Raw genomic sequence first — 12,535 nt, forward strand, 5'->3', positions numbered from 1 at the left:
TGTGCTCACCTTACTTCTGCCACAAGCTGAAATACATTATGTGGGAGTAAGTTTCACTGAAATCTCAAGGAGGTACATTCATGATGCTTGTTTAGGCACTGAGGTGCTTCTAGGTGGTGTATGTTTTATACTGTGGGTTGTCAGCTAGTCAGAAACCAGACTAATTTTGCTTAGGCTTTGTGAATTTTGGTTTTCTAGGCATATCACTCTAGGTATCATGATAGGGAGGCTACTGTCGATAGTCTGAGGGCTTCATTCATTGGAAGCGGCTGCCGAAAAGGCGAGTCACTTAAGTACTCTGTGTGCCTTTTTGACTGTTCCCTGTGTTCTTAGATTATTTTTCCATAGCAAAGCAAACATGTATCAAGCTGCTGCCCAGTGCTTCCTGCTTGGGGTTTATTAAATACCTAGTGGGCTGTAGCACTACTTGAGAATCTTGAATTGTGCAGGCTTTGGTGGTATGTGTGTTCCTTTGTTTCAGAAATATATAATTTCATAGATTTTTCTCATTAACAAAGTCAGAGCGAACTGGCGTATTTATAGATTTGTCGGGATAGGTAAACTTTGTCTGCCTGTGACTTTTGCGATTAGGCAAATTGATGATGCATTTGCCTTGGCCCTGTTTGTAGTAGTCATAGCAGGTATACCCACTCCCAGGATTATGAGTATGGTTTCATTTGCTATTTCTGTAGTTCTTCATTTTGTAAAGAGCTTTGTTTTCTGTTTTGTCTGCTTTGGATGGTTTCTCTTGAATTTGAAACATTTGCTGTCTGAGCTTTGGGCAAGGGGAAGACAAAAGAGTGTAAACTGGGGACATAGGTCTTGTTTTCACCATGAACAAATCATGGGTCGTTACTGTCTGCTGGCTTTAAGGGACAAATTAAGGAGCTTAATAAAATAGAAGCTTGACTTGAGTTATGCTTTCTTTAGCAGTATCTCTTAGAATAATGCAAAATAATTATGTAATATAAACTATGTAAATTAGTACTGACTTATGGTTATAAAACTTCAGGTTTGCTGGTTGCAGAGTTTGGAAAGGAGGGGTGTATTCATTTAATCAATTATGTGATAAGTCATGTGTGCTTCGTAGCCCCATATATGGCTTGCTCTTGTCCCAGCAGCAGCTGCTACTCTGGGAGTAAAAAGAAATTAACTTCAGACTTTTGCCGTTTGTATTGTCCACAGTTAAATGCAGAAGTTATGCCTCCTGCCCTGAATAAGCTTTCTTCCAGGCACCAGCTGTTACACACCAGCGAGTGCAGAAGCTGCTGCCAGACAGTTGCTGGGAATATGGTATATGGTGTCCTGGAAATTTCAGAGGTCTCAGAATTCCTACCTTATACTACTGCCTTGTAGCTGCTGTTTCAGCCACTCTGAAAGTTCCAGGCCTGAACTCTATTTTGTGGTATATCCCAGCTGATGTGAGCTACACCATATTTTCAGTTCTGTTATATGTCATATGTGCCATGCTGTTAATTTTCTTTTAAAAGACTGATATAAGTCTTTGCATGCCTAGTCATACTTTTTAGCAGGCACACTCTGAAGGCAAAGGATTTTTTTTTTTAAAGAGCTGAACTGCTTAATGTGGTTTCTTCTGTTCAGAGCAATAAAACTGGACAGTAGCATAGAAAATCTTGCAAAGTTTGTTCTGTTTAAGTATTTCTTTTGTTTACCTTCATTCGGTTCCTTTTTAGGGGTCGTTAAGCCATTTAATGTGAATGTTAGTTAAAGGTAGTGTCTTTGATGAGGTGCTCCTTGCCTAAGCCAGAGATTTTGCATGAACTTGTGTTACTGACAGGCAAGCTCCTGTCTTTTTTTCTTCTTCTGAGCACATAATGGATTAATACTGATGAAGGGTGAAGCTAAAGTCAGTAGTAACAGTATATTTTTAAGGGATATTTCTCTTTTTGCTGGTGGTTATTTTTCCTCTTTATCTTCCATATATATGTTGTGATGTGTCAGTAGTTCCTTTGTGTTTTAGAGTCTTCAGGTAAATCAGATAAAGAAAATCCGTCTTCTTATTGATGAAGCAATACTGAAGTGTGATGAAGAGCGCCTAAAGCTAGATGCAGAACGATTTGAGAACCTCAGAGAAATTGGAAATCTCCTTCATCCCTCTGTGCCAATCAGCAATGATGAGGTAGGAGCAAATTCCATAGGCTTTTGGTAAACACATAATGGCAGTGGTATATGTCCTTGCAACATTCTCGTGTAGCTATGTTAATATATTATGCTGGCAGGGCTGCAGGTTGAAACTTGATATTAAAAGTCTCTGAACCAAACTACTTGCTGTGATTTTTAAAGAGTTGGGTTCAGATTCCCCAGACCCAGCTCACATTCCCTGCAGCCACACAGCAGCTGTGGAGAATGGTTTCTTTAAAAGAGAGAGAGAGACCAGTCGGGCTCAGAATGGTGGCACAGGGGGGAGGAAGGGCTCCTACCTCCTCCTCAGCTATTTTCCCACATGAAAATCACATGAAGGGGGGAGTTATTTCCCCTATTTTTATTTATTTATTTATCTAATTTGTACACACACACCCCCCCGCAAAGGAGGCTCAGGGCAGCTCACAGTCAATGCATAAATAACAATTAAAACAACATAAAATCATCTAAAAACAATTCAAGTTATAACTAATACAAATTCATAAAGTGCTGGTGATGGTTAATTAGTTGTTTGAGATGGCTTACTTTAAGAGTGTACACAGAGGTCTAACAGTCATTCTGCTCATGATCTTCCTGTGGCACAGGCTAGATGTCAAAACCATCTATAGTGGTGGTGGCTCCCTAGTTGAAAGCCTGGCGGAAGAGCTCTGTCTTGCAGGCCCTGCGAAACTGCAAGAGATCCCGCAGGGCCCTGATCTTCTCCAGGATTGCCTGGAATTGGGGGACTTGAATATGGCAATTTTAGCTCTGGAACTTGAATCCTAAGGTCCAATTGATACATGCAAAATATCAGTATGGTGGTTTTATGAATCGATCAAAATATTTTAAGTCAGTCCAACTTAGGCAGTGGTTAGATTTTTAAAAATTTGTCTTCCTTCATCCTTTACTGTAACATGACTCTTGCTATTTTTTCCCCTCATGGTGAGCTTCCCCCACCTCTAAATCCTCAATTCTCACCTACTACGTATGATCCAATATGGAGGAATCTCCATTACCTGAGCCATTTGCCTGAAGAACCTGTCCATGCAGTTCCAGTGATGGGCCCTATCATACCTTGGTGGGCCTTGCTATGCTGGGGGGGGACCCTAATGGGGGAATGCTTCAAACAAAAATCAATTATGTTTCCTTGTAAGATCTTACACTATTGAATATACCCTGATGAATATCTTAAAGGATTTTCCCAGTTAACAATAAGATTAAAAAAAATTAAAATAATACACCAATTAAACACAACCCCCTACTTGGACCTCAGAAAAGATAAACATAAAAACTAGGGTTGCTGATTCACAGAAAATCTCTTCCCCCCCCCTTCTTTTCCTAATATTGGTAGGATGCAGATAACAAAGTGGAGAGGATGTGGGGAGACTGTACAGTGAGGAAGAAGTACTCCCATGTGGACCTGGTTGTCATGGTGGATGGCTATGAGGGAGAAAAGGGAGCCATCGTAGCTGGTAGCAGAGGATACTTTCTTAAGGTAAGAATGTAATAGCTTAGTATGTAGTATATTAAAGACTTATTCAAAAAGTAAATTTATGTGAATAGAGGACCAGAGTTGTAGCATATTGTTAGATCTGTGCCTGCCAACTCAAGATATGTGTTCTCAGGTAGCCCCTGCTGGGGTCTTTGTGAAATAGAACGTTGACTGGTCCACTTCCCCTCTCTTTGTCCTTCAGGGTCCCCTCGTTTTCCTAGAGCAGGCTCTCATTCAGTATGCTCTGCAGACGTTGCTCAGTAAAGGATACACCCCTGTTTATACCCCCTTCTTCATGAGAAAGGAAGTGATGCAGGAAGTGGCTCAGCTAAGTCAGTTTGATGAAGAGCTTTACAAGGTAAGGTGCAAGGAAAAGATGACATTTTCAGCACTGCATCAAGGCAGCTTCCAGGAATGTTTTGTTGCATATCTTAATGTGCAGTAAGATTCTTAATGGAATCACATGGAATCTTGAGAGGCTTAACTTCAGGTTAACTTCATGGTCAGCAGCCTGAGTTGAACAGGTCTTTGAACAGGGAACAGAATGGACTGAGGCTGTGGACGTTACGTGTCGTCATACTGAAGGGGCTGGAGGTAGTAATTATGTCAGAAGGGATGCAGTCTTTACAAGTATTTGTTTAAAACATCAAATGCCATCTTTCCACCAAGTAGGGTCTTCAAATATTAAGAATAATCTGACTTGGGTTGAATGGGTCTATTGCTTTAAACCGGGGTTCCACACATGGTGCCCAGGCACCATGACACCTTCCAACAGCTTTTCTGGTGCCCACCAAGTGTTCTTCTAGAAAGTGGGCAGGTAGGGCTTCTGATTATCTGTCTGTTGGAGATTTGATTGGCTGTGCAGATGTTTAAAGTGTTGCTTTGGCAGTAGCTGCCACCACAGCATAAGGATCTGCACTGTGTGACTGAAGTTAAGCTGTGGCAGTCACTTTGTAGCTGACTCCGCCTCCTGTGGCAGCCATTTTGTTCCTGCACCCACCATGCTGTGTTAGAATTCCAAGTGTTCTCATTCTCAAAAAGGTTGGGGGGCCCTGCTTTAGACCCTTTCTTTTCTCACACCCACCTATTGTGACAGTGGGCCTCAGCCAAATATCTCCCAAGGATGAATAAAAGTTAATAGAGATATCAAGCTGGCCTTATTATTTTATATAAACTAGTGTATAGGTTGGTTCCTAAGGTGCCCTTGTGCAAATAGAAGGCAATTCTGTGTGGGATATGTTAGCATTTTTTAATGGTTCATACTAACTGTCTCCTTGAGCTGTAGGCCTCTATACTATACCCTGTGCTTTCACTGAAGAAGTTGGGAAATAGCCTTTCTGCAAACAGAGTTCATAAATTTTAGTGTGAACCTTGAGCTGTTTTTCTGTTTCATAAAAGCAACTTACTTTGAAATGGAGCAATAAGTTGGTATACTTAATCATGTGTCTGTTCTGGTGTGATGCACTCACTACTTCTGTTTTTCAAGGTAATTGGAAAAGGCAGTGAGAAGAGTGATGATAATACCATTGATGAGAAATATCTGATTGCTACGTCTGAGCAGCCAATTGCTGCATTGCACAGGGATGAATGGCTGAAGCCAGAGGATCTGCCCATCAAATATGCTGGATTATCTACTTGCTTCCGCCAAGAAGTTGGCTCACATGGCCGTGATACTAGAGGCATCTTCCGGGTGCACCAATTTGAAAAGGTAATCCAATGCAAAATCTGTTAAACAACTTTGCTGGGAAGATTGTTCTGGGTATGGCACAAGAGAGAGAAGAGGGGCTGCATCAGTTTTCCTCCTTGCTTTGTATTCAAGGGGGGGGGAAGTGCCTGTAGCAGAAAATCCTTGTATTGTTTCAAAGGGCTTTCATTTTGGAACAAATTTTCTCAAGATGTGGAACAGAGCAGTTTGTATATTCCGAGGTCTCTGAAGGATTGTTACTCATCGCTGCTGATAATTAGTACTGAACAGATGAAGTAAAGTGACTTCTTAAACTGAGCTTGACATTTAAGTATTTTGTATTTTTGTTATATTTGGAAGTAATGAAATAAGATACTGTGTACCTCTTTGTGTTGTCTGCTCTTGTAAGCTTGTCTCCACTCTTCTTGGTGCTTCCTAGATAGAACAGTTTGTCTACGCATCACCTCATGATAACAAATCTTGGGAGATGTTTGATGAGATGATTGCAGTTGCTGAAGAGTTCTATCAGTCTCTGGGCATCCCGTACCATATTGTGAATATTGTCTCAGGTACATACACTTCCTCAAATCATTGAAGGTCTGATCCTGTGTATATTTGCTGAGAAACATCTTACTGCATTTAATGATGTAGTCCTGAGTAAACTTACTAGACAGTAAGCTACATCGATCTCCTTAGAAATTGCCACAGTCTCTAGTAATTTATAACTTTATTTGCGTAGCTCCAGTATCCAAGCTTGTGGATATGTACCCATGTTTAAGTTCTCAGTGTTTCACTTCAGTCTACCAAGGTGAATATGTATCTGTTTAGTTGTATTCCATCATCACAACAAATTTTTGTTTGTCTGAGATGGGAATGAACGCAGCTGTTTCCCATGTTTGTTTCCTCCCTTTTGCCTTCCTTCTTTTACCTTCCTTTGCGTGCAGAGTACAACTCAAAACTTTCTGATTTCATTATGCTCCAGTTTGACATGATGTCCAAATGCAGACACCTGGACAAATTATAATTTGTTTGCCCCCCACAAACAAGGATTCTAAACGAGGATTAAACAGAAGCTTAACTATTTTTTACCAGCTGTATTTAGTGTGAAGGCTGTTTCCTATTCTGTACTTGGCAGATGTGGCTATGCAGGTTCAAACTGCTATAATTTCAAACCTAGACTATGGCAGTGTGCTGAATGTGGGGCGGCCCTTGAATACTTCTGGAAGCTTCAGTTGTCATAAAAAGGAGCAGCTAGCCTATAGAGCATGCAGATGGGAGCATATTGTTCCATCTTAAAATAGTTACTTGATTACCAATGTGTTCCTGTGTCCATTTCAGTGTTTTGATCATGACTTTTAAAGCCCTGAACGATCTACTTGAAGGATTGTCTCTCATGGTATGAGCCTACCATACCTCAAATCCTCACAAGGCCTTTTCCTATTGGAACTGTCCTTCCAAGTCATCTGATCAGCCATCGTGCAGGCCTTTCCTTTCCTTTCCTTTCCTTTCCTTTCCTTTCCTTTCCTTTCCTTTCCTTTCCTTTCCTTTCCTTTCCTTTCCTTTCCTTTCCTTTCCTTTCCTGGTGGTGGCTGCAGCATTCTGGAATGCCCACCCTAAGACAATAGGAAATGATGTTTTTCACTTTTTTTAAAGTGGTGTTGTGCTTTTTGGTGGACTTTCTGTAGTTAATTGATGAGCAGGACTGTGTTTGAGAGAAAGGCATACAGTTCTGTCCATTAATGCTGGCCTGTTTGGTACCTTCAGGTCAGGTTTTTGGTAAGGCGCCTTGAACTGATATGGGGAGGAGGAAGGCATATAAATGTGTTAATAAAATAAATCTGTTTGTGTGGAAAGCCACAACCAATTTGCTAAAATGCCTGCAGTGTATCTTCATCAAACTAGAGAGTTCTGCTCTGCATGTGAAAAGCAGAGGAAAAGGGAAGTATGCAGGCCCAGCAAAGAAACTGAATTCATCACAGTCTTAGGATGACTTCTGAATGCAGCTTTTGTCTCTCTTGCTTTTGTTCTATAACTCTGAAATGAATAGGGTGGGGAAGGATACACCTGTCAGTTCCCCTTATCATTGTACTAAAGCAGTGCCTAAATGCTACTTCCTGATATTATAGGTTCCTTGAATCATGCTGCCAGTAAGAAGCTGGATCTGGAAGCATGGTTCCCGGGTTCAGGAGCTTTCCGAGAGCTTGTTTCCTGCTCAAATTGCACAGACTATCAGGCACGTCGGCTGCGGATCCGTTATGGACAAACCAAGAAGATGATGGACAAGGTAGGTTGCATCAAATCTTTGTATTTGTTTATAGTGCTTAAGAGAACTGTGATTGGCTGCAGGCTTGGTTGGCATTCTAAGTTCTGCTTTGAGGCATGACAGGAGACTGGGAGGGCAGGGTTGTATCTTCACTATTGCCATGGGTTCTGTGGGAACCTTTCCACTTATGCCAGGGTTATTGCTGATGTAACAACGCTGGTGCCTGGGATGAGTGCTGGAGAGGTTTATGGTACTGACTAAGCCATTCTCTTCCTTTGACATTCCACTGGTATTATCCAATTCTGTGCCACCACCGAGGATCCTCAGGCTGAGAACAATACTGGGGTGGCACTGGTGTACCTCGCTACTGATGTATCTTAAAGTTATGGTGGCATATCTTCGCATGCTGGTATAGGGCTTAGTTGGTATACTAAATCATACAGAGGTAGGGTTAGCATTGTTCTGTAAGACTTTTACAGCAAAGCTTTCATTTCTGTGCATACAAACTCTTAAGAAATGCTTGTTGGATTGCTGCCTACTAGTGGATTAGCTGGATAATGTCAACATTGTACTAATCCCAAATTAGAGCATGTTGAAAACCTTCGGAAGGAGTACTTCAGTCCTCTTGGCTGGGAAACAGTCGCAGAAAAGACTTAATAGGAGCACAGTAATATAGATGAGGTACAAATATACCTACAAATGTATGAGTGGATTTTGAATTGGCTGCTGATTTTCTATGGAAGATATATTTTGAAAGCTCATTGAAAATGTTTTTATATACCCTGGCACTAAAGAAAAGAGGTACAGAGAATAGGAAATGTTTAATTTGTGTTAACAAGTAATGCAATCCATTATATATATATATATATATTTGAGGGCTTGCCCACACCTGGAATGCTACATGTAATTCTGACACATTTCTGGAGAGTAATGAGATGACTGTTTCCATGTTCTGCTTGTGAACCTTCCTGCGGCATCAGGTTGGTTACTGAAGGAAGGCAGAGTGCTGAACTTAATGGAAACTGGTCTGACCCAACTGCATGCCTCACATGTCAGACCTCTTTTTGTGTTCCAATGGGCCCTGACTGCTGCTTCCTTGGATGTCTAGCATGTAAACATATGTTACTCCACAGCAAGAAAGAAACTAAAATGTAGGTTTACCTATGCTTTCATTTCTTACTTGCTGTGAAGTGACATATGTCTACACATTAGCAACCCAAGTAGACAGCATGACTTACAGAGAGGAAGAGGGGAAAAAACAAGAAAAGCAGTACCAAAGCTTCCAACTTCCAGCTTTGACATCTATTTACAAGTATATGTAATGTGCAGTGAACAAGATGGTGAGGTGGCTATTTTGGAGTGTTGATTAGCTTACTAAAAAAGATGCATTTGCTTAAAGCTGCCTTTGTTGATAAACACTCAGAATGTAATGGGTTTTTCCTTTGTAGGTGGAATTTGTACATATGCTCAATGCCACAATGTGTGCTACAACACGTGCTATCTGTGCCATCTTGGAAAATTATCAGACGGAGGAGGGAATTGCTGTGCCTGAGAGACTAAGGAGCTTCATGCCACCAGGTAAAAAGGATCCTTTCTGTGTAACAGGCAGAATTCTTCTTTTTCTTCCATCAAACTACTCCTGCTGCTGTCTGAATCTGTTATCATCTAGTATTATTGCTCGCCTTTTCAATCTCTACCATAGCTGTAATTTTTCCCCTTAGGGCAAGGGATCCATAGAGATGATTTGCTCTAGGAGTGGCTAAGTTTTGATACTGTCCCTCTGCCTACCTTACTGAATATGAAATCCAAGGACATGGAGCAAGCATATAAACTTTGCATATAAGGACTGTGTAGCTTGTCTGAATGGAAATAATAGGACTTTGGTCTGAAAAGGGATCCTGTTGAATACTTATTGTGTGGCTGTATTTAATATCATCTTCACTTTGCTTTTAGGTCTGAAAGAAATGATAAAATTTGTAAGACCTGCTCCTATTGATCAGGAACTTTCCAAGAAGCAGAAGAAACAGCATGAAGGAGGCAAAAAGAAACCAGCTGGAGGGGACTGTGCGCTGGAAGGGAAGATGCAGAGCATGGATGTGAACAGTTCTTAGTTTCATCTGTTCCTTTACTGAGGCTCTGTCATTTAATGGGTGGAACTGAGGGGCACCTGGATACGAATTGCTGCTTTGTCTCATCCCTTCTATGGCAAAGGGAAGTCACCTTTTCCATCTCAGCTTCCCCCTCTGTAGCAAAGGAAGGTGCTTCCCATGGTGGCTTTGAGGATCCACTGACATTTACCCTGCACTTTGGTTGTGGAAAGTATTGCAGGTGCTGACTATTTCCCCAGCAGTTGTATGTCTTAAAGTATGTTAATTATCTTTAGAAACAGTTTCTGTCCAAACTCCTAGCTGCAAATCCAAGCAGAGGGAACAAAAGTGTTATAGTACATTCACTTCTTGACTGTTTCTGTATAGCTGGAACAGCGAGGGGGGGTTAAGGCAGAGATTAAAAGGGAAAGTAGGTTCACGCATTTATGTAATTTTACTGTAAAGACGGTCTATTCATGGGAGTCAATGAATAAAGCAAACAGCTGAGAAATGAGTATTTTTCTTAGTTGTATTTTGAATTCATGGTATATTTCTTTGATGCCCTAGTTTAGGAATACTATTTGTATTTGTTCATTTAGTTGAGCAACCTAGGTGTTGTGCAAGAGAGGAGGTTGATGTGGTTTCATGTTTAAATAGTCTAATTTACCTGTTAACATATTTGTGCCAAGCTTTGTTCCTAGGTGTGGATTTGCATAAGAACATAAGAAGAGCCCTGCTGGATCAGATGAGTCTATCTACTCCAGCATCCTGTCTCACACAGTGGCCAACCAGTTCCTCTGGAGGGCCAATGACAAGGCATAGAGGCTGAGACCTTTCCCTGCTGTTGCATCCTGGCTCTGGGATTCAGAGGTGTACTGCCTCAGGGATGTGGTGGTTCCCTTTAGTCACTATGGCTAGTAGCCACTGATAGACCTATCCTCCATCTAATCCCCTTTTAAAGCTGTTTATTTCTGTAGCAATTACTACAACCTCTGGCAGTGAATTCCACATTTTAATAATTCTGTGTAAAGAAGTATTTCTTTTTGTCCGTCCTGAATCTACTGCCCATCAGTTTTATTGGATGCTTTCCGCTTTTACTATTTTGGGAAAGGGAGAAAAAGTTCTTTTTGTCAACTCTCTCCACCCCATGTATAATTTTATAAACCTCTGTCATGTGTCCCCAGCTTAGTCATCTCTTTTCTAAACTGAAAAGTCCCATACTCTTCAGCCTTTCTCACAAGGAAGGTGCTCCAACCCCCTAATCATCTTGGTCACCCTCCTCTGTACTTTTTCCAGCTCTGCAGTATCTTTTTTTGAGTTGACAATGACCAGAACTATACACAGCATTCCAAATGAGGCTGCACCATAGATCTATACAGGGACATTATATTATTGGCCATTTTATTTTCAATCCCTGTCCTAATAATCCCTCACATAAGAGTTTGCCTTTTTCGCTGCTGCAGCTCATTGGGTTGACATGTAGATTGAGCTATTCACTATGACCCCAAGATCTTTTCCCCTCTCAGTCTCAGCAAATTCAGACCCCATTAGCCTATACTTGAAGTTGAGATTTTTTTTGTCCCAGTGTGTATCACCTGACCACCAACATTGAACTTCATTTGCCACACTGTCCCCCACTCACCCAGTTTGTGGAGGTCCTCTTGGAGCTCTTCACAGTCAGCCTTGGTTTTCACCATCCTGAATAATTTTGTGTGATCTGCACACTTGGCCACTACACTGCTCACCCCTCACTCCAGATCATTGAAGAATAAATTGTATAGTATTGGCCCCAATACCTATCCTTGGGGGAACCTTCAGCTTACTTCTCTCCATTGTGAGGGAATTTTAAAATGAGTGGGTGAAGGCTTTATTAATTGATTTGTTCAAATTATATCCCCCCCTCCCCGCCGAAGCAGGCTCAGGGTGGCTTACATAAAAGCTGCACAAATATAAAACATACAGATCTTCTTCGTGGTCTCTGTGCTTCGGGAACCTTCAGCTTACTTCTCTCCATTGTGAGGGAATTTTAAAATGAGTGGGTGAAGGCTTTATTAATTGATTTGTTCAAATTATAACTCACCCTCCCCGCCGAAGCAGGCTCAGGGTGGCTTACATAAAAGCTGCACAAATATAAAACATCTTTCCTTTCCGCCGCGCTGAGCAGACCTATCTTCGAGAGGTCTGGCCGGATCGCTGCTTTTGAGTCACTTTTTAGTGATCAGCTCTCGTTTTTTGCCTCAGTTTTTCTTCAGTTTCTTTTTCTTTCTCTGTTTTGACAAAAAAAAAAAGGAGACTTTTTGTTTTCGTCGTCTGAGGTAAAATTGCCTCAGGCCTTCGGGCCGCTGCCCCCCCCCCCCTTGTCGCTGGCTTTTTCTCCTCAGTCTATGGATAAGAAGAAGACAAAAAAGTCGAAAAAGTGGGGATTTTTCAACCGTTGCCGTACTTGTGGAAGTAAATTGGCTCCTCCAGACGGACATAAGTACTGTATTTTTTGTCTTCGAGAGACCCACAAGCCAGACTCTTGTGAACATTGTGCGCAGTTTTCCAACCAAACACGGAAAAACAGCGGCACGTTTAAGAGTTTTCCTTTTGGAGAAGGCGCTTCAACCGATTGCTGACCCGCCGGTTGTTTCCTCTGTCGTCATGTCTTCCGCTGCCGACGCATCGAACTTGAAGCCGTCGACCTCGAACCATCGATACCGACTGGTTCGACACCGATGGCATCGATACCGGTGAACCATGTCGCGTCTGAAACGACGGTACTTGTGCTAGACTCTCCAGACCATACGGTGGAGACAGCCTTGTACGATGTCGACCAAATGGGGCTCGTAAGTCACCAGTTGGGTGCGGAGTGTTCCCCCGGTCCA

General features: G+C 41.8%; 1 protein-coding gene across 1 annotated transcript in view; it reads left to right on the forward strand.

Annotated features, from left to right (window-relative positions):
• SARS (seryl-tRNA synthetase) overlaps nucleotides 1–10,183 on the forward strand; it is a 14,933-nt gene extending 4,750 nt beyond the window's left edge. Inside the window, 9 exon segments of the mRNA XM_015412121.1 lie at nucleotides 422–455; nucleotides 1,966–2,140; nucleotides 3,494–3,637; nucleotides 3,837–3,992; nucleotides 5,121–5,342; nucleotides 5,758–5,887; nucleotides 7,445–7,602; nucleotides 9,030–9,159; nucleotides 9,535–10,183. Of these exon segments, the coding sequence (XP_015267607.1) occupies nucleotides 422–455; nucleotides 1,966–2,140; nucleotides 3,494–3,637; nucleotides 3,837–3,992; nucleotides 5,121–5,342; nucleotides 5,758–5,887; nucleotides 7,445–7,602; nucleotides 9,030–9,159; nucleotides 9,535–9,692 (1,307 nt within the window). The 3' untranslated portion in view covers nucleotides 9,693–10,183.
• The last annotated feature ends 2,352 nt before the right edge of the window (nucleotides 10,184–12,535 follow it).

Source organism: Gekko japonicus, unplaced genomic scaffold, assembly GCF_001447785.1.
Source record: "Gekko japonicus isolate JY-2015 unplaced genomic scaffold, Gekko_japonicus_V1.1 scaffold697, whole genome shotgun sequence".
Classification (NCBI taxonomy): domain Eukaryota; kingdom Metazoa; phylum Chordata; class Lepidosauria; order Squamata; family Gekkonidae; genus Gekko; species Gekko japonicus.